The sequence below is a fragment of the Chelonoidis abingdonii genome, chromosome 21, assembly GCF_003597395.2.
Source record: "Chelonoidis abingdonii isolate Lonesome George chromosome 21, CheloAbing_2.0, whole genome shotgun sequence".
Taxonomy (NCBI): domain Eukaryota; kingdom Metazoa; phylum Chordata; order Testudines; family Testudinidae; genus Chelonoidis; species Chelonoidis abingdonii.
The window spans coordinates 1,042,984-1,062,083 of record NC_133789.1 but is presented as its reverse complement, the minus strand read 5'-3'; the positions used below and the strand labels follow the sequence as shown (position 1 = coordinate 1,062,083).

The following is a 19,100-nucleotide window of genomic DNA, read 5'->3' as shown; positions in this document are numbered from 1 at the left end:
GGGGGGGCAGAGAGGCTGTGGCAGTGGGGGGCAGGCAGTGGGGGGTGACAGTTGGGGGTGGAGAGACTGTGGCAGTGGGGGGCGAGGCAGTGGGGGCATCCAGCTGGGGGTGGGGAAGGAGGCGTGGAGCTGCCCGGGGGGCTCCTGTCCCTCTCTGACCCCGGCTCCTTCACCCCTGGCTCGGCTCTAGGAGGACGGACAAGGGGCTGCTGAACTTCGTGGACCACCTGCCCGTCACCCAGGTCGTGGTGGGAGACACCAACCGCTCCCACTCCGAGGCCCAGTTCCTGCTGGGGCCGCTGCGCTGCTACGGAGACCGTGAGTGCCCAGCTGGGCGGGGGCACGGCCAGGGCCCTTGCAAGGTCCCTCTGTCCTGCAGGGGAGGGGCTGGGCCCGGGTCACCCCCTTGCTGGCTCTGCAGGGCCCAGGTCTCACCCTGCCCTGGTCTCTTTCAGGGAACACCTGGAACACCGTCTCCTTCAACAAAGGCGCCTCCCTCGTGTTCCCCACCTTCCTGGCCAACCACAGCCTGGACATTTCCTTCTACTTCCGAACCACCGCCCTCTCCGGGGTCTTCCTGGAGAACTGGGGCTGCAGGAACTACATCCGCATCGAGCTCAACAGTAGGGGCTGGGCGCGGGGCCGGGGAGTCGCAGACGAGATCTTCCAGAACTTGGCTGGAGTAGTGGGGGCTGCGGGTCGGGAGTGAGGGGCACCGGCAGAGCCATGGCTGGGTGATGGGGCGGGTGGCAGGATTTAGGGGCACTGGCAGAGCCATCGCTGGGTGATGGGGGGGGGCAGGATTTAGGGGCACCGTCAGAGGGTGACTGGCAGCGGCCAGGGTTGGGGTGGCAGGGGCTGTGGGCGAGACTCCGGGGGGCTCAGGGGGTGGGTGCTGCTGGCAGGGAGCCCCCGAGAGCTGACCTCCCCTGCTTCCCCAGCCACCAGAGACGTGGTGTTCGCGTATGACATTGGGAACGGGGACGAGAACCTGACGGTGAGATCCCCCATCCCCTTCAGCGATGACGAGTGGCACCAGGTGAAGGCCGAGATCAATGTGAAGCTGGCGCGGCTGCGGGTGGACAAACTGCCCTGGGTGGTGCGGCTGGCCCCACCCCAGAGCTACGTCCGGCTGGAGTTCGACAGGCCCCTCTACGTGGGTGAGTGAAGGGCAGAGCCTGGGGCCCCCAGGGCTGCTCCCAGCGCCCGGCTTAGGGCCCCTCCCCAGCCCAACAGCGAACCCGAGATGCTCCAGCTCCTGCCCTTAGAGAACTCAGGAGTCTTGCAGCTGGCACGGCAGGCTAAGGGCCTCCCTGGGCTGCCCGGCTGTATTGCTCCTTAGCCAGCGGGTGGGTGTCCTGGCTTTAAAGGGTGCTCTGCTCAGACCTGGAACCAGCCCTGGGCCAGGGCCCCATTAGTGTGCCAAGCCCTTGCCCCCTTTCTGCAAGGGGGGCCCCTCGGGCTCCCCCACCACCCAGCAGAGCCCCTCACCTCATCCTCTTCCCTCAGTCAGTGCCTGGCCTGTCGGAGTGCAGCAGCCCAGCCCCCGCTCGGCCCCTGGCCCAGGGGAGACAGTGACCCAGGGTGCCCGGGGAGAGCGGTGCATCGCCAGAGGGGGACCAGAGTCACTGGGCCTTTCAGACATGAATTACCCCTGGGGGCAGGGTGCCAACCCCTCGGACTCCCCACCGAACCTCCTTTCATCCCCCCACAGGTTCTGTGCCCCCTTTTCACACTCCTCTCTTATCATGGGCCCACCCTCCCTTCTGCCCCCATTGTCTCCTCCATGCAGGGCTCTCGGGGTGTCCCCCCAGCAAGGTTTCCCCTTCTCCCCCCCCATGCCATGGGCTCTGGGTGTCCCTCCCCGGCAAGGTTCCCCCTTCTCCCCCCCATGCCAGGGGCTCTGGGTGTCCCCCCCAGCAAGGTTCTCCCCTCTCCCCCTCCTGCCAGGGGCTCTGGGTGTCCCCCCAGCAAGGTTCTCCCCTCTCCCCCTCCTGCCAGGGGCTCTGGGTGCCTCTCCAGCAAGGTTCCCCCTTCTCTCCTCCTCCTGCCAGGGGCTCTGGGTGCCCCCCCAGCAAGGTTCCCCCTTCTCTCCTCCTCCTGCCAGGGGCTCTGGGTGTCCCCCCAGCAAGGTTCTCCCCTCTCCCCCTCCTGCCAGGGGCTCTGGGTGCCCCCCCAGCAAGATTCCCTCTTCTCTCTTCCTCCTGCCAGGGGCTCTGGGTGCCCCCCCAGCAAGGTTCCCCCTTCTCTCCTCCTCCTGCCAGGGGCTCTGGGTGTCCCCCTAGCAAGGTTCCCCCTTCTCTCCCCCTCCTGCCAGGGGCCCTGGGTGTCTCCTTTTCCTTCCCCAAAGTACCTTGCTCTCCTCTGGTTTGGAAGGGACAGGCAAGGGCTGGTGCCCCCCCTTGGAGCGACTCTCAGTGGGCAGTGAGCAAGGGGGGGGCAGGGCCGGGCCTTGCAGAGCACAGACCTGTGGCCTGGGAATTGCTAGGGGTTAACCGCATGGCACCCAGCTGTGTGTGGTTTTGTTTGATTTGATTCCCAGAGAGCTGCAAGGTGCCTGAGCCTGCGGCTGTGCTTGGCACTGGCAGGGGCTCCATGCGTCCCCCGTGGCCCCCTTTTCCCAGAATCGGGTTCAAACGTTACCACGGTACAGACAGAAACACAAGCCAGCCCCAGAGCCCACGCTCCCCTCAGCACTTCTTCACTCTCCGTGCAGGGCAGGCTAGTGGTGAGAGCCAGGAATTGGGAGCCAGGACTCCCGGGGTCTCTCCCCAGCTCTGTGACATTGGGCACGACCCTCCGTCTCTCAGTGCCTCAGTTTCCCCATCAGGTGAGACTCGGGGCCACTCCTGGAGGTGGGGTGTTCCCAGGCGCTGAGCCCTGAGTAGGGGTGCTAGTGAAGATCGATTTCCCCAGGGGAGTCGGTGCTTTGGGGCTCTGCCGATCCTCCCTTGGCAGGAAGCCGTGACCTCGGGGTCGACCGTCCAACCCAGCCTGGCAGTGCAGGCCTTGCCATGGTGGGGGCAGCCAGGCCGCTGGCTCTTCCCAGGCCTGACACTCTCTGTCCCCTGGGCCAGGCTCGGCCGAGCACCGGCTGCGCCCCTTCCTGGGCTGCCTCCGGGCGCTGCGCATGAACGGGCAGACGCTGAACCTGGAAGGCAAGGCCAATGAGACGGATGGCGTGCGGGTGAACTGCACCGGCTACTGCCAGTACCCGCGGGTGCCCTGCCAGAACAGCGGGCTCTGTGTGGAGCGCTACAGCCACTACACCTGCAACTGCAGCCTCTCTGCCTTCGACGGGCCCTTCTGCAACCGCGGTGAGTGGTGCTGCGTTGCCTGGGGGCATGGACGCCCAGCCAGAGGCCGGGGTGAGGGGCGGGGTGCGCGGGGTCAGGGAGAGGCCGGGTTGAGGGGCGGGGCGCGCAGGGTCAGGGATGCCCGGCCAGAGGCCAGGGTGAGGGGCGGGGCGCACGGGGTCAGGGAGAGGCCGGGTTGAGGGGCGAGGCGTGCGGGGTCAGGGACTCCCGGCCAGAGAGCGGGGTGAGGGGCGGGGCACGCAGGGTCAGGGACTCCCGGCCAGAGGCCAGGGTGAGGGGCGGGGCGTGCGGGGTCAGGGACCCCCGGCCAGAGGCCAGGGTGAGGGGCGGGGCGCACGGGGTCAGGGACCCCCGGCCAGAGGCCAGGGTGAGGGGCGGGGCGCACAGGATCAGGGCCACCAGGGGCAGGCCAGGCCCCCTCACTCCCTCTGTGCCCCACATGCAGACATCGGCGCCTACTTCGAGCCGGGCACCTGGGTTCGCTACAACATCCTGCCGGCCGAGCTCTCGGCCGCCCACGCGTTTGCCAGCATCCTGAGCCAGCCGCTGCCGGGCTACAACCTGACCAGCGAGGAGCTCAGCTTCAGCTTCCGCACCACCACTGCGCCTGCCGTCCTGATCTATGTCAGCTCCTTCCGCCGGGACTACGTGGCTGTGCTCATCCGGGAGGACGGTGAGAGCCCGGGGACGTCAGGCCGGAGCCAGGGGCCATCCCCAGCCTGCCAGCCTGGGGCCGGAGCCAGGGCCACTCCCCACCACAGCCTTAAGCCAGAGCCCAGGGCCCTCCCCACCCTGCCCGCCTGGGGCCAGAGCCAGGGCCACTTCCCCCCACGGCCTCAGGCTGGCGTCACCCCCTCCCCACCTTCGTGGGGTCTTGGCTCAGAGCTGAGCCCTGCTCCCTGTCAGGGATCCTCATGCCCCACTTCATTATTGGAGCTGGCCCCTAGACCCCTCCCCGCGCTGGGTTCTGGGTCGTTCCCAGCTGGCCTCTGCTCATTGCTCTGGGCCTTGCCTCGGCAGGGAGCCTGCAGCTGCGCTACCAGCTGGGCACCAGCCCCTACATCTTCCCGCTGACCACTGCGCCCGTGACGGACGGGAGGCCCCATTGGATCAACATCACCCGCATCAACCGTACACTCTACACCCAGGTACTGCCAGGAGGGGATCCGCTCCCGGGGCCACAGGACGGGGCCAGGCCCACCCTGCAGGGATCCGCTCCCGGGGCCACAGGACGGGGCCAGGCCCACCCTGCAGGGATCCGCTCCTGGGGCCGCGGGCCAGGGCCAAGCCTGCCCTGCAGGGATCCGCTCCTGGGGCCGCGGGCCAGGGCCAAGCCTGCCCTGCAGGGATCCGCTCCTGGGGCCGCGGGCCGGGGCAAGGCCTGCCCTGCAGGGATTTGCTCCCAGGGCCAGGCCCGCCCTGTGGGGATCCGCCCCAGGGGCCGCAGGCTAGGGCCAGGCCCGCCCTGCAGGGATCTGCTCCTGGAGGCAGGGGTGTAAGGGGGCAGGTGGGTGCCAGGCAGGGTTGTTGTGATCGAGGGACACAAGACTTTCTGGCTGGGGCTGAGTTGCCAGACCCTCGATTGGCTCCCGTGAGACTGTGCTGAGCTGACGCAGTGAAGCTGAACGAACTGCCCCTGCCTGAGCTCCGGCGCCTGGAGAGGTGTTGGGGGCTGTAGGCTATAGGGGGCTGAGCAGGGCTCTCACTCTCCCCCTAGGTGGATTATTTCCCTGTCATGGAACAGCAGTTCTCCTTGTTCGTGGACAGGAAGCTGGACTCGCCCAAGAACCTGTACCTGGGGCGTGTGATGGGTAAGCAGGGCCCCAGGAAACTGCCTGCTTCCCTCCCCACTCCAGGGGAACTGCCCTGCCCCCTCTGCCCCCGCCTGTCCCCCTCCTCCAGACCCTGGGAAACTGCCTTGCCTGTCCCCCTCCACCCCGCTGGGAAACTGCCCTGCCCCCTCTTTCCCCCCTTGGGAACTGCCTGTCCCCCTCCACCAGCCCCCAGGAGACTGCCCTGCCCCCCCTGCCCCTGCCTCTGCCTCTCCCCCCCTTTGGGAACTGCGCTGCTCCTTGGCAGCTCGGCGCCCCTGGCTGTGGCCACCATGGACAGGGTGGAAACCATTCATCTGCCCCTGGCTCGTGGAAGCTGAAACTCCTCCCCAGACTTATGGGGCCAGGGTAGCCTGCTCCCCTTCCCCACGGGGGGGGGAGACCCCTGGCCCCTCCTAGCTCTGCCTCAGTTAACCCCCTCCCGTCTATGCCTCTGCAGAGACAGGCGTGATTGACCCCGAGATCCAGAAGTACAACACGCCCGGCTTCTCGGGCTGCCTGTCAGGGGTGAAGTTCAACAGCATCCTGCCCTTCAAAGCCATCTTTCGCCCCAGCGGCAGGCCGGCGCCCTACAGCATCAAGGGGGAGCTGGTGGAGTCCAACTGCGCCTCCATGCCCCGCAGCATCATGGACATCCCCCCTGAAATGGACCCCTGGTACCTGGGCACAGGTAGGGAGGGTTCATGCCAGCCCCAGCCCCCCTGACGTGGACCCCTGGTACATGAGCACAGGTAGGGAGGGTGCATACCAGCCCCACCCAGCGGCACCGGGTTCTAGCCCCCGTTCTGGGAGAAAAGGGGGTGTGGGGGCAGGACGCCTGGGTTCTACACTCAGCCTCAGCTGCAAGATGCATGAGCTGCGGGAAGGCAGCAGCCCTGTCGCCAGGACTGGGCCCTGCAGCGCTGGGGGGAGCTGTTCTTGTCAGGCAGCCCATCACCAGCCCCAGCCAGCAGTGCAGCGGGGTGGGATGGCCGGGGGCAGGTCCTTGGCTGCAGGGTCCTGGCCCCACCGCCTCCCGCTGGGCAAGGGGCTGAGCTGTGCACCGTGCAGCAGCCTAGCAAAGGCAGCGACACCCAAAGAGCCTGCCCCTGCCCCCCCGGCTGACCCCCCGGCCGTGTCTCTTGCAGAGTTCCCCCATGTGCACGACGACGGCTGGATCAGGATCATCACTGGCTGTAAGTGACTCGGCTGCGCGTTTGCACCATCTGGCAGCAGGGCCGGGTTCTCTCTGCCACCTGTCGAGTGCCACGGGGCTGCCTGCAGAGGCGGTGCGAGGCTCGGGGGAGCGGGAACTCGGTTCTGCTTGCACCAGGCTGGGCCCAGAGCTGAGCCGGGGGAGGTCGCTGGCCTAGCTGCGCAAGTTGGGATCTGGCTCCAGGGCCCAGCCTGTCCCTGGCGCCCCCGTCAGGCTGTGGCAGGAGAGGGGACCTGGCCGAGGGCTCAGGCCGCAGCTGCAGGAGGGAGACGCGCTCACGGCTGTTTTCCTCCTTCCCAGTAGTTGTGACCTTCTTGCTGCTGCTCCTGGCTGGGCTGCTGCTGCTGCTGTATCTCCACCACCACCGCTACAAGGGCTCATACCTCACCAATGAGCCCAAGGCCGTCCAGGACTACCACGGCCCCGGGAAGCCCCTGGTCCCACACAAGGACCAGAACCTGCCCCAGATCCTGGAGGAGGCGAAAGGCGAATAGTCGCTGGCTGCAAGGGAAGAAAAGTGTTAATGCCTCAAACGCTGGCACCTCCTGCGCGGTGCTGGGAGGGGAACGAGTGCTGCCGGACCAAAGGGGCCAAGCAACCCAGAACTGCCAGAACCCAGCTCCCGGCTGGGGCGTCTGCTCCTTCTCCTCCTCCACTGCGGCTCCCCTGCCCACGGGCAGGGCCCACGTCTTCCTCCTGGAATTACACTGCGCCGAGCGCTGGCACAGTCACAAACCCCCTGCCCTGCACACCGAGCGGAAGATAGGTGCCATGCAGAACAACCTCCCGCCCCAGTCCCCCTAGAACCACCTGGTGCGATTGCTCCTGCCCCCATGGACAGGATGTCAGGTGAGATGGGCCTACCCGGAGACGCCATCTCAGCCCAAGCCTGGGGAGTGGGGCACGTTTGGGGGCTGCCAATCCACCTCCCCTATAAACCGCACAGCGGCCCCGTGGAGGAGACATGGGCCTTCCGTGGGGCCGGTTAGCAATGCTAGCAGCTAGATTTCCTGCTTGTTTGCTCGCTTAGCAAAAGCCATGAAGTGACCCATGCACTATAGAGCACTGGAACACAGCCCGGAGCGCGCCCTGCACCCTGGCTGCCCCCTGCAATGGCACTTGCTTGTGCACGCCCCCTCCCCCCGCACTTGCTGCTCTCATACAACCAGGTAAAGATCTTTGGAGTCTTTCTACCATTTTTTGTTGCTGACCGGTTGATTACACACACACACACACACACACGTTTTTTTATTCTCTCTGTTTGTATAAAAAACCAGAAGAAACCAGAGCGGCTGCTCCGGGTGAGTGCAGTCTGGGGCACAGGCCATAGGGTGCTACCTCTCTGCAAGAGGCGCGAGCCCTGCTGAGACCAGCCGGCCCCAGGACCGCTCCTGTTCACGTGCTGCAGCAGGACAGACATGCATTGAGTGACCTAAAAGCCCGGCTTTGCTGGGTGTTTTACTTTACAGCTGTTTTGTTGACTGACACATGAGGATGTGTAAATAAAGGCAGAATGACAAAGTTCAACACCCCGGCCTCAGGTTTGCTTGTGCAGCGGGAGAAGGGGGTTTCCCTGCCTAGGGATGCTGTGTGCTGGCAGTGAAATGGGCTCCTTTGCCAGCAGGGGACAGTGTCCTACTGCGGGTGGTAGAGCCAGAGCGTATGGGGGGGGGAAATGGGTCAGAGCTGGGCCCAGAAGCAGCCTGCGGGCCAGAGAGTGGGGCAGGTGTAGGTAACACGGCTCCTTCCTTGAACCAAGGAAAGCTCAGAGCAAGGCCCAGGGGGCCCCATGCAGCAGCCTCCCCCTCCCAGCCTCTGCAGGTGGCGACTCACTAGGCTGGAGTCTGGATCAGTTGAAAGGCCCAGCAGGGCCCCCACAGCAGAGCGACGCTGTGCAGGGCGAGCGCTCGTCCCCTTCCCCGTGGCTGCTGGTCACTAGGCACTGGAGCGCCAACTACGGCAATGCCCCTGCCCCCGTGGGCACAGCAGGGATCCCCAGGGCCAGATGTAACTGAACTGGGCCAGCCACTCAGACCAACAGCTGCGGCTGCGACACGCCAGTTCTGTGCCCATCCCTAGCACCAGGCGATGCTGCAGGAGTCACCATGCATCTGTGCTGCTGCTGTTAGCCCCGGCGGGCCTGCTCCCAGCTTGCAGGTGAGACCAGAACAATACTGCAGCCAGGTGTCCATGTGCAGGGGGGCACTTCCAGGGCAGGGGCAGTTCTCAGCCAAGCCCAGCATCCTACTGGCCACTCACCGCTCTGGTGCATCCAGGCCCCAGCGCAAGCAGTGCGAGCTCCCACCTGGCCTGGGGTAAGAACGGACGCTGGCAGCCAGGCAGGGGAGGACATTCACTACCACTTTATTGGGACAAAGATTACAAGCCACATCAGTTTTAAAGTGCATATAATTCACGGCAGCAGACCACAGACACAAAGCCTCTCACTGCGCAGACAGCCAAGCTCGGGGGGCAAGTCACTGGCTGGGGAGGGCGGTATGGTGCTGGAGAGGGGTGGGTCACTCAGTCAGACAAGGGGGCCCAGGCGCACACACCCCTGCTAGCCCCAGGGAGGGAGATGGGCCTAACCACCCTGGGCGGGGGGAAGCAGCACGGGCCTTGGGCCCCGCTCAGCTGCTAGTGGCAGGAAAAGATCCCTGGATGCTTGAGAACAGGAACAAGCCTGGGCTAGTAGGCAGTACTACTAGGCCCAAGAGCCTGGCTCGTCCTCCCCAGCCTGGCTGCACCCTCAGCCCAGAGCAAGACATCCTGCCCCTTCTCCCCAGGCCCAGGCCAGCCCTGGCTTTCATTCCTGTTCTGGGACAAGACCCTGCTGTCTGAACTCACCCCACCCAGCACCAGCTGTGCTTGGGCTGGCAGGTGTGTCCTCAAACCCAAAGCCACCCAGGTCCCAGCCCCTCGGCTGTGAGGGAGGCCTAGTTTAAAGTGCTCACTTGATTTTGTTGCATGGGGTGCTGAGAGCAGACCCTGCCCTGCTCTCCACCTCCAGGGAGCCTGCCCCCCCCAGTCTGCGCCGCTGGGAGGGGGCCTGGCGCAACAGAGCTGCTGGCAGGCACCAGCCACAAGGTATTTACAGCAGACAAAGCTCTCGCTGATCCAAACGGCACCTGAGAAGAGTTCTGTGCAATGGCAGGAGCTCCAGGCCGGAGCAGGGAGCCATGGGGGCCTTGTAAAGTGCCTTACAGGTACTGCTGGGGCAGCCTGGCCCAGGGGAACCTGCTGGCTCAACTGCGTGACGCTGGAGCACCCAGCCCAGCGCTGGGCAAGCAGAACGCTCTGCGCTATCTGCAGGCCAGCAGCTCTCTGACTTCCCGTGGGAAACCCACACTTCCAGCCCCTCTGCATCCCCAACAGGCCTGTGCTGACTGGCAGCCCTTAGAGGCCCCAGCCCCCCTCGCTGGTCAGCAAGGAGCAGTGCCAGGTAGTTCAGTGCCCAGCGTTCGCAGCACTGCCTGGCTCTGGCATGGCAGCTCTGGGGCAGCCCCTCTCCAGGACAGGGAGTAGAGTAGATTAAAATGTCTGCATCAGTCACATGCCTGCAGCAGCACCACTCACCTGGCTAACAGAACAGAAACCAGCAGGGGCTGAGAGGAGCCTGTGGCCCGGAGCAGCCGCCCCAGCAGTGCCTGCCTGTTACGGGTTGAAGGCTTGACATGGGAAGGGCCCAGGCTGCCCACCACTAACCCCAGGCGCAGCGAGCTGGAGCCACACGTGGCCTGTGGCGCCCCAGTTCTGCAGAGCAGGGGGTGTGCGATACACCAGGTTCCAAGGCCCCATCCAGAGCAAGCAGAAATATACATTGTTCACCTGGCGTTCTGCAGAGCCTGGCAGTTGGGAGCTGGGGCAGGGCATGGGGCCTCCCACGCCCCAGCCGGCCTCGCGTTTCCTGCCCCCTCCCACCAGCTCCTCTGGCTCCTAAGGCAACCCCACGACAGACGCACACTCGGCTCCTCCTGGCACCATCGCACTGCGTAACCAGCGTGGCTCCTTACCCTGGCGGACCCCTCCACACACACTGTGCTGGGCAGCTCCCCCGTTTCACCGGGGCCTCTGGAGCCACGCCACAGGAAGGCGGGATTGACCATCAGTGAGGTCTGACCACATGCTAGCAGCCTCGTCCCCAGCACTTCAGCATGGAAGGAAATCGAGAGGTAGCAAGAGACGCCCCAGGGATAAAAGCTCACTCCAATGGCTGCGGCATGAGCAGAACATCAAGCACCCGCTCCTTGCATGCAGGGGGTCGCTCCATGGTCCCTTGGCTCCAGATGCAGCTGGTCGCTCAGGCAGGTTTAGAAACAGACTGAGCATTCCTCGGCCGTGCCTCTTCCTTCCAGTCTCGAGCTGTCCCAGCCCGGGAGCGCCAGTGCCCACCTGCCCCAGAACCGAGCCAGGTTCCTGCTACCCCAGGCAGTGTCTGACTCCTGCTCCTGCCCTGGGCTTTGCTCCCAGGCGTCTGGCTGGAACAGAGCACTCGGGACACACAGCAACGGGAACGGGGCAGCAGTGGAGAAGCATGGAATGAACATGGCATCGGGGCACCTAGCAGGGGCCGTGCCCACAGGGGGCTAGATGATATCCGTCTCCCTTTCTATGCCCACGTACTTCAGGGCATCAGCCTGGCTGTACCTGCAAGACAGGAACACTGGCACGTAGTCACTTTCCCAGCAGCCTCTTTACCACCAGCCCATCTCTCTAGAGCAGTGGTCACCAACTGGTCAATCGTGATCTCCACCAAGACAGGCCTCCTGCCTGCCCCAGCCCCACGCCACTCCCGGAAGTGGCCAGCACGACCCCAGGGGCAGGGGTCTCCTTCCGCGCACTGCTTCTGCCTGCAAGCACAGCCCTGACCCTCCTCCCAGAGCCAGCAGCCCATGCCCCCTCCTGCACCCAAACTCGGAGCCCCCTCCTGCACCCAAACTCCCTCCCAGAACTTACACCCATCACCCCCTGCCCCAGGCTCAGCCCAGATCCCCCTCCCATACTGGGAACCCCTCAGCCCCAGCCCAGAGTCCGCGCCCCCTCCCAAGCCCCAACCCCCTGCCTCAGCCCAGTGAAAGTGAGTGGGTGGGGAGAGCGAGTGACGGAGACGGGGGGAATGGAGTGAGTGGGGCAGGGCTTTGGGGAAGGGTAGATCCTGGGTTGCCCTTAAATTCAAAAAGTGATCTTGGGTACAAAAAGGCTGGAGACCACTGCTCTAGAGATCTTCACACCACACACCCGAGTGACCAGTCCCCATGGGGCTCACCTGTAATCAAAGAAGAGCTCCTCCCCAGCCTGGATGGCCCTCTTGGCAAAGATTCCTATCCGGTGGTCTCCATTCACCATCACCACTGCAGCAGAGAAAGGGGTCATGGCTCGGCTCCCAGCCCGGCTCTCCCCCAGCACCATAGGACTCGCCTGGGCGTCTGGCTGGCCAGCAGGCTCTGCCCCAGGCGCTCTGCCCCCACTGAGCAGCAGGAGGGCCTGGCAGAGTGGAGAGAACCCAACTGCAGAGGAGTGCCTGGAAACCCAACACTCTGTCTTTCCTTTGGTGTTCAGCCCCCTCCAGAGCGCACAGCCCCAGAGGATGCTTCCAGGAGGCTCAGGAGACCCTGCGTCACCCGGAGCGACAGTCAGTGATTTCCTGTCTGGCTGCAGCTGGGCACAGAGCTCTCACCTTTGGCGTAGCAGTTGGGGTTCACAGAGTGGTTGGCAAAGCGGATTTTGTTTCCTTTGCGGGTGGCATCAACAACGAAATCTATTAGGAAAGGAAACCACAGAACCCTGAGATTCCCAGCAGACCAAGATCCCACTAGCTCTGGGGCTCGGCTCGGCATCTCCCCCCCCATCCCACTAGCTCCAGGGCTCGGCTTGGCATCTCCCCCCCTCCTCCCCTGACTAGCTCGAGGGCTCAGCTCGGCATCTCCCCCCGCGACTACCTCCAGGGCTCGGCTCGTTGTCTCCCCCCGCGACTAGCTCCAGGGCTTGGCTAGACTCAGCGAGTCGGGTAGCTCTGCCCCGGAGCCAGACCCGCACAATGGCCTCTGAACTCAGCTGCTCTTCAGAGCTGGGCACACAAAATCCTCCTGGGCTCTTGAGGGCCTTTGCCGTAAGGAATTTATTCCTCACGAAAAGCCAGCTGGGGCCAGATCCCCGAGCTCACCCGAAACCTGTTGTGGAGTCACGTCCCTTGCCTGCTCCTACACGGATCCCAGCACCAGCAGGGGCTGATTCCATTCGCTGCCTGTTTCTACAGCCCAGAGCCAAGCCATGAGCTCAGGAGGCAAATCCCTCTGGCCTGGCTGCCCTCTAGCCCTGCTTGGGGCTCACAGCTTTGCCTTTCTAAAGTTTGATTCTGTCCTCAAAACTACTGAGCAGAAACTGAGCCTCCAGTGCTGGCAAGTGCCAGCCGGTTACAGGGAGCTCAGACGGTGGCATCACAGAGCAGCTTGGCCCAGGACTGCAGAGGCAGGCGTCCAGCAGCTGTGGCAATGGGGAGACACCCAGATGATCCCAAAAGCACAGTGCCTGGACCAAGCCAGTGTCGAGCCTGGGAGACTCCTCCAGGCGCAGCTGCTGTTGGCTCCTCCCTCCCCCAGCCTAGGCACTGCCCTGGGTGACGCTAAGGAACCCAGGTCCTCCGCTGGGAAGTTACCGTTGTTGAGGTTGAAGAGGAAGCTGGACATGTACTTGTCATAGACCTTCCCCCGCCGGTCGGCCTCGTCCTGAGAAATAAGCTGGGAAATGGGAGGTGTTACGCTGAGTGTCCCAGGGGACAGGGCTCTCCAGAGCCAGGGAACAGCCCCTCTGCATTAGGGCAGAGGCTACTGGCTGGCCTGCTCAGGGAGAGCCTCCCTCTGCTCCGCCGGCCAGCAAGCGTATCGTAGCCTCCGTCTGGAGATGGCTGACCACGTTGAACAAGGCCTGGCTCACACGCTACAGTCCTGCCATGCCGGGCACTCACACGACGCGTCTTCCGAGGGGCCAAGTGCTTTCACCCACCGAGACAGGAGCAGCTTTCCCATGTACAGCCCTTGGGCCAGAGCTGCAGAGGATACCGAGCACCCATAGCTCCCACCTATTTCAACGGGTGGCCACTCGGCCCCAGCCGCAGACCCGGCTCAGGCTGGACTCCTGAAAACTCATTTCCCCAAACCAAGGCCATTTTCACCATCTTCGCCCAAGATCACCCAGTGAGTCTGGGCCAGGACCCAGCCCTTCTCCATCCCAACCCTTCCCCTTAGCCTTCGCTAAGCCCCTGGGGGCTAACGGGTTTATTTATTTAAGTCTCACTCATTGTTATGTATCTTTGAGGGTGGGGAAAGCTGAGAAAAACCTTCTAGTGGTTTCCTCTGACTACGCACCACATGAACTGTGCCCCACAAACATGAGGGCAGGGACTGCTTGTTAACCGGTGCTGTGAAACTCATGGGGCTGCAGCCCCAAGAATGGTAGCTACGCACGTCTGCATCATCCCAGACCTGTGGGGACGGGCCGAGATGGCTTTACTAACCTCACCACAATATTCAGAGATAAATTCATTCTTCTGCACAGATTCCTTGATGAATGTCCCCCAGCCAGCAACATCTGATGGAGCCAGCAGCAAATGCTAGAGTGCAAGAGATTTCGGCTGAGTCTGGAGAGCTGCTGCCAGCAGCGTGCGCAATGGAAGGAAAACACCCCGACATCATGCAGACAAGACCAGAGCCCCCCTGGGAATCGGCTCCCCTGCCCCCTAGTGCTCATTTATGCATTGCTGGTATTACCGCTGCATCCAGGAGCTTCAACCCATCGTGCCAGGTGCTGCACGCTCAGGTGGACACAGTCCCAGCCTCAGGGAATTACCACCCAAAATGACAAATGCCCCAGACAGCAGGAGGCTACAAGCTGTTACCATGAGCAGCCGCCCCAGTTCCTTGCAGCTCCATTAGTTCTGTTGAACCCTGGCCTGTTTTCTAAGGATCTCACCCCTTCCCCTGAGTTCTGTTCCCTCCTGTGCTTCCTCAGGCGGCTCCTCCTCCCGGGACCTCTTCCTGCTTCACTGTTAGTTCAAACCCTGCTTTGAATCTGAAAACCCTTTGGGAGCCTAGGGAACAGCCCAGCCACCGCCCGCCCCCTTCAGCTCAGGCCTGATCTAGGGGAAGGCTGTGGCCAGTGGGGACAGAGCAGCAGGGGTGGATTTTCTCCAGCCAAGCTGCTCTGCACACTGGGGGAAGGGCACAGCAAATACCTTTTTGAGGCCCCGCTGGATGCTGCAGTTCTTACAGGAGACCACCTTGCAATCCCAGTGCTCCGACGCCCCACAGGTCAGGCACAGGTCAGGGTCGCACTCGCGCACGGCCAGGTAGCATGGACACTGCTTGGTGTTGCACTGGGTCTTACAGCGGCAGCCCGGGAAGCGGTTCTGACCTGCAGAAAAACACCCAGATTACACAGGTCAGGCTAGGGTAGCCCTGTTGGCCTCAAACCCCAGGGACAAACTCCAGCTGGAGAGGCTGCTCAGCTGTGGTGTGGCCCAAAGAACCCCCCAGGGGATTCGCTCTCCCATTTCAGCACTGCCTATCAGGCCTGACAAACTCTCTACACCTAACCCGCTGCTTTCACAGCAGTTATTCCAAAGGGTGTGGGAGGTGTCCAATGACCGCTCATATCAGACTGAACCTCATACTCATTGCGGGAGGTACCTCCAGGTGGTATGTCAGGGGCTGTGCACGTGTTGAAAATCTGTCCCGAACACGTGCTCTGGAGGCAGCACTGACAAACGAGTTTGCTGCCAGGCATCAGATGCTGATTCACCTGCCTTGGTTCAGATGGACATTAACCATTCTAAGCCAAACACATGGAGCTACGTTTGCACCGCAAGTCAACAGGAAAGGAGCACACAGGAATCCAAGCAGTGGGGAAAACGTATCTGGGGGAGCACAATCAAAAGGATGCACTTCAAATACTGGGGGGTAGAGTCAGCACCATCCCCCATCACTGAGGAAGCAGGAAGGAGAGCGCTGGGTCCTGACTATGGGAGCTGAGAACTTACTTCAGACAAGGAATTCAGATGGTTCAAGTTAAAATTCCAAGAGGTGTGTTATACTCACACGTGTTTCCAATATTCACGAGTCTTTGAAACGCTGTTCTTTGTTAATAACCTGATCCTTGGATTTTATTTTAAATCCGTCTCAGTGCTGTGATATTAAGTCAAATGCGAACCCTCAGCTGAATCAAACAAGCTGATGCGGAGCCTGTTCCCTTGGGACTAGGGAACCTGGTAATTACTGACAGGGTTGGATACTACAGGGGGGAGTTCTGGAGGATTTTGGGGACTGAGTGTATCAAGTGTTAACTTGCAAGGCAAATTGGGGGCTGGCATAAGAACATAGTGGTCAGACCAAAGGTCCATCTAGCCCAGGGTCCTGTCTTCCAACAGCGGCCAATGCCAGGTGCCCCAGAGGTAACGAACAGAAGCGGGAATCACCAAGTGATCCTGGGGAGATTGTTTGGGGGTATCAGAGAACCAAAGGAACAGAAGAGACTGCAAGGGTTATCTAGTGTGACCCTCTGCCAAGACGCAGGATATGTTGTGTCTGACCATCCAAGAAAGGTGGCTAGCCAGGGAGCTGACCAATGAGAGTCACTTGGTGAGGCGTGGGGTAACACGCTGAGAAAGTATCCCATATGCAGAGACAGCTCGGCCTGCCTTTGGCCAGAGCTGCCCTGCCAGCCCACCCGATGAGGGAACAAAGGGAGGCAGGGCTGGGGCTCTGCACCAGTAACACAGGACATGGTTTTCAGGTTCCTCAGCCGTAAGGAAGTAGAGACAGCACTGCAAAGGGAATAATGCAAGCCCCCCGGAGAGCACCACTGGCAGCAGCAGGCAGGCACGTTCCCTGCTCCCCTCTCCCCGGCAGCTCGCTGGCAGTGCAAGAGAGCCAAGCTACACTGGGAAGTGTTTAGAGCACCCCAAGTTCCGCAAACAAAGGGGAGCATGAGCACAGCAGTATGTGGAGAGACCCCTGTGGCACAGCAGAACCCTGGCATAGCATGAGATCCAGGGACATCTCTTCCCTCTACCCACAGAGAGATTCCAACCGCAGATGACTGGCCCCAGGCGGGGGATGAGGATATAAGCAGCACTCTGGGAACAGAACTGTAGTACAGTCGAGTGTCGGAGACGCGCCGAGCTGCTAGCAGCACAGCAGGGGGCCTGTGGGGCACTACACACGAAGATGCAGATGTGAGTTTCACTATGGAAGTGTCATTACCCGCTGACAGCCCACGATTTACCACAGAACACACCACTTCCCCTGACCTAGACAGACTGCTAGCCAGTCCTTGTGCACTTAGATTCCAGCCAGCCTGCATAAGCTGCCTGGAGGCGGGAACGCGTGGGAGCCACTGTAGCCCCGTTAGCGCCTCTGTGCGGGTAGCAGGGTGACCGGCTTTGTGCCCAGCTGTGTCCTTACAGTCAGGATTGCACTGGCAGAACTTTTCACAGAAATTCTGAGTCATGATGCAGGGGCAGGAGCTGTCGCAGGGGTGGTCGGGGTGGTCGCAGGGCTGATAGTTGTACACCTGGGTAGGTGAATTATCTACAAGAAGAAGAAGAAGAGGGGAAATGCCATGGTTACAACCCATGCCCCGCAAACACCCATGGACGTGGAGTTACTGTGCCCCAGGCTCTGGAGCATGAGAGCCTGTCATTTCCAGTTCTGCCAGCATAGGGCAGGCAGCCCATAAGCATGCCCCTTGTGCTGAACACCTTAGGGACACTGCACTGGGATCACAAGCACATGATTCGTTTACTTTGCTCCTGATCAGCCCCCAGCACTTGCCTCCGCCTGGAAACGAGAGGGTGCCCAGAACGCTACAGCCAGGACCAGGTGGACGGAAAAGTCCCACCACAAGCGGATGGGAACTTCACAAGTTTCCCACATCAGCCAGACAAGGCACAGCCAGGCAGCAACAGCACCGGCTCCTGTGGTTGCTGCTGGCCTACCACTCACAGCGCGAGCTGGCCGGCTGGAGAGACTCTCAGCGCTACACAGCGCCCTGATGCTTCTCAAACCCAGGCCCCCAGATCACAGCCAATGCCGCATGGTACCTTTCTTCAGCTGGATCTTCCTGCAGTGCGCAGCCCACAGCCTGAAAGAGAAACACAGACGTGGGACTCAGGCACCTACCTGAGGAATGTCCAACAGCACGTCTGTTCCTGGACACTCCAGGCTCCCAGTCAGCTCAGCAACTGGAGAGGCGAGATTCCATCGGCAGCCAGGCTGTCAGCTTCACGCACTAATAACCACCAGCGACTGCTCACAGAGGCGCAGACAGAACAGAACCCGGCGTCTAGGAGAGACGCTCCTTAGGGCAAACCCTAGCGTCAGGCAAAACCCCATAGAAGACAACCAGCTCAGCAGGATGGATTAGAACAAGTGCATGAGAAGCTGTTTACAAGCCGATCATCTTCCCACCGGGCCTTGCGGGGACTGACTCCCACAGGCAGCTGTTCCTGCTAGCGCCATGGGCACCAGGTCCCACGGGTACCACAGCAGCGGCAGAGAGAAGGCCAGGGGCCAATTCCCAGCCATCAGCAGAAGCGGCTGTGAGAATGGGGAGCATGTGCAGATGTGGGGCAGATGAGGATTAGCAGGAACACTGGCAGGGTGCACAGAGGCTCTGGCTGCATGTTAAGAACAAAACAAGCTTGCTGAGCACTTGCCTGTGCTTCCTTTTTTTCTTCTGGGACGGATTCATGAGCTCACTGGTTGGCAGTTTCATTACAAGGGATTCTTTCACCGCAAACTGGAAGACCTACAAAAGAGTCCAGCTCGTTCAAATCATACCCTGGAGGGCAGGCCCAGCTCCCACAGGCCAGGCACCCGCCCCTGCCCTCACGGAGCCAGGGGAGATTGCTGCTGCTGTTCCTTTGGAAAGCAAACCCCTCCCTCTCGCCAAAACATTTCGCTGGGGACGATCAGCGGCACTAACCCTCGCAGCTCCAGCCTGATGGCAGGGTAGGGACGTCACTGCACACAGCCAGGCTGCAGCGATTTTCACCGTATGGAGCATATGCGCATCCAGCACTGAACTTCACGTGCCTAGAGCTGAGTGATGGAAGCTCATCCTTGTTCCCACGCTACTTTGCTCTGCCCCTGGTTCCACACGCAGGTGTGAACCCAGCCAAGACAGAAGCGTGACAGCATGAGCACATCAAGTGGAATCCAGCATAGGGCCTGGGGTCCCTAATTCTTCAGATAGGAGGTGGGAAAATCCCCAAAGGGCAGCAATAGGGATTCCAGGCTGGGAGAACACACATGGAGTGACTTTGCAGGTGCTAAACGATGTGAGCAGCATTTTCAAAGGGCCTCCAAAAAACCCACCCACAGCTTTCTGCACACAGGCAGGCTGGAGCCTGAGCCACAGGCAGGGAGCCAGCAGGTACTTTTCTATGCACGGCCCTCTGAAAACCTGGCCTTGCCCAGGAAAGAGAAGAGTCAGGGGATCCAGGCCTTGGAAATCCCTGCGAGTTTACTCTGCAGCCAAAGGAAGTGGAGCACGCAGGCTGGGCTGAAACCAGAGCCAAGCAGTCAGGGCAGTGGGATGGTGGAGGCAGACTTAACAGCGTTATGACACTGGTTCCAGGCACCAAATCCTCAGCTCTGCAGAGAATCAGGAGCAGGCTAGTGGGTCTGAGGTAGGGGCAGAATCCAGGGCCTTGTGGTGCTCTCCTTAGGACAAGCAAACTACTCTGCAGCAGCACCAGTG

At 61.8% G+C, this 19,100-nt stretch overlaps 2 protein-coding genes across 4 annotated transcripts in view; one reads left to right on the top strand and one right to left on the bottom strand.

The window, feature by feature from the left end:
- CNTNAP1 (contactin associated protein 1) overlaps positions 1-7,871 on the top strand; it is a 34,505-nt gene extending 26,634 nt beyond the window's left edge. The window contains exons 13-22 of the mRNA XM_075059804.1: positions 191-318; positions 456-623; positions 942-1,160; positions 3,078-3,317; positions 3,763-3,990; positions 4,338-4,465; positions 5,035-5,128; positions 5,589-5,819; positions 6,277-6,324; positions 6,645-7,871. Of these exons, the coding sequence (XP_074915905.1) occupies positions 191-318; positions 456-623; positions 942-1,160; positions 3,078-3,317; positions 3,763-3,990; positions 4,338-4,465; positions 5,035-5,128; positions 5,589-5,819; positions 6,277-6,324; positions 6,645-6,838 (1,678 nt within the window). The 3' untranslated portion in view covers positions 6,839-7,871. The remainder of the gene's footprint in view (positions 1-190; positions 319-455; positions 624-941; positions 1,161-3,077; positions 3,318-3,762; positions 3,991-4,337; positions 4,466-5,034; positions 5,129-5,588; positions 5,820-6,276; positions 6,325-6,644) is intronic.
- Positions 7,872-8,692: 821 nt separating this feature from the next.
- The window catches only part of EZH1 (enhancer of zeste 1 polycomb repressive complex 2 subunit), a 29,664-nt gene continuing 19,256 nt past the window's right edge, over positions 8,693-19,100 (bottom strand). Inside the window, exons 12-20 of one of the 3 annotated variants that reach the window (XM_032772756.2) lie at positions 18,055-18,146; positions 17,440-17,480; positions 16,802-16,927; positions 14,575-14,753; positions 13,858-13,953; positions 13,000-13,081; positions 12,022-12,102; positions 11,611-11,695; positions 8,693-10,991 (exon numbers count right to left, since the gene is read on the bottom strand). In XM_032772756.2, the coding sequence (XP_032628647.2) occupies positions 10,931-10,991; positions 11,611-11,695; positions 12,022-12,102; positions 13,000-13,081; positions 13,858-13,953; positions 14,575-14,753; positions 16,802-16,927; positions 17,440-17,480; positions 18,055-18,146 (843 nt within the window). In that variant the 3' untranslated portion in view covers positions 8,693-10,930. Of the gene's footprint in view, positions 10,992-11,610; positions 11,696-12,021; positions 12,103-12,999; positions 13,082-13,857; positions 13,954-14,574; positions 14,754-14,890; positions 16,928-17,439; positions 17,481-18,054; positions 18,147-19,100 lie in introns of those variants that run through there. The other 2 variants (XM_075059752.1, XM_075059751.1) reach the window with 2 other exon arrangements.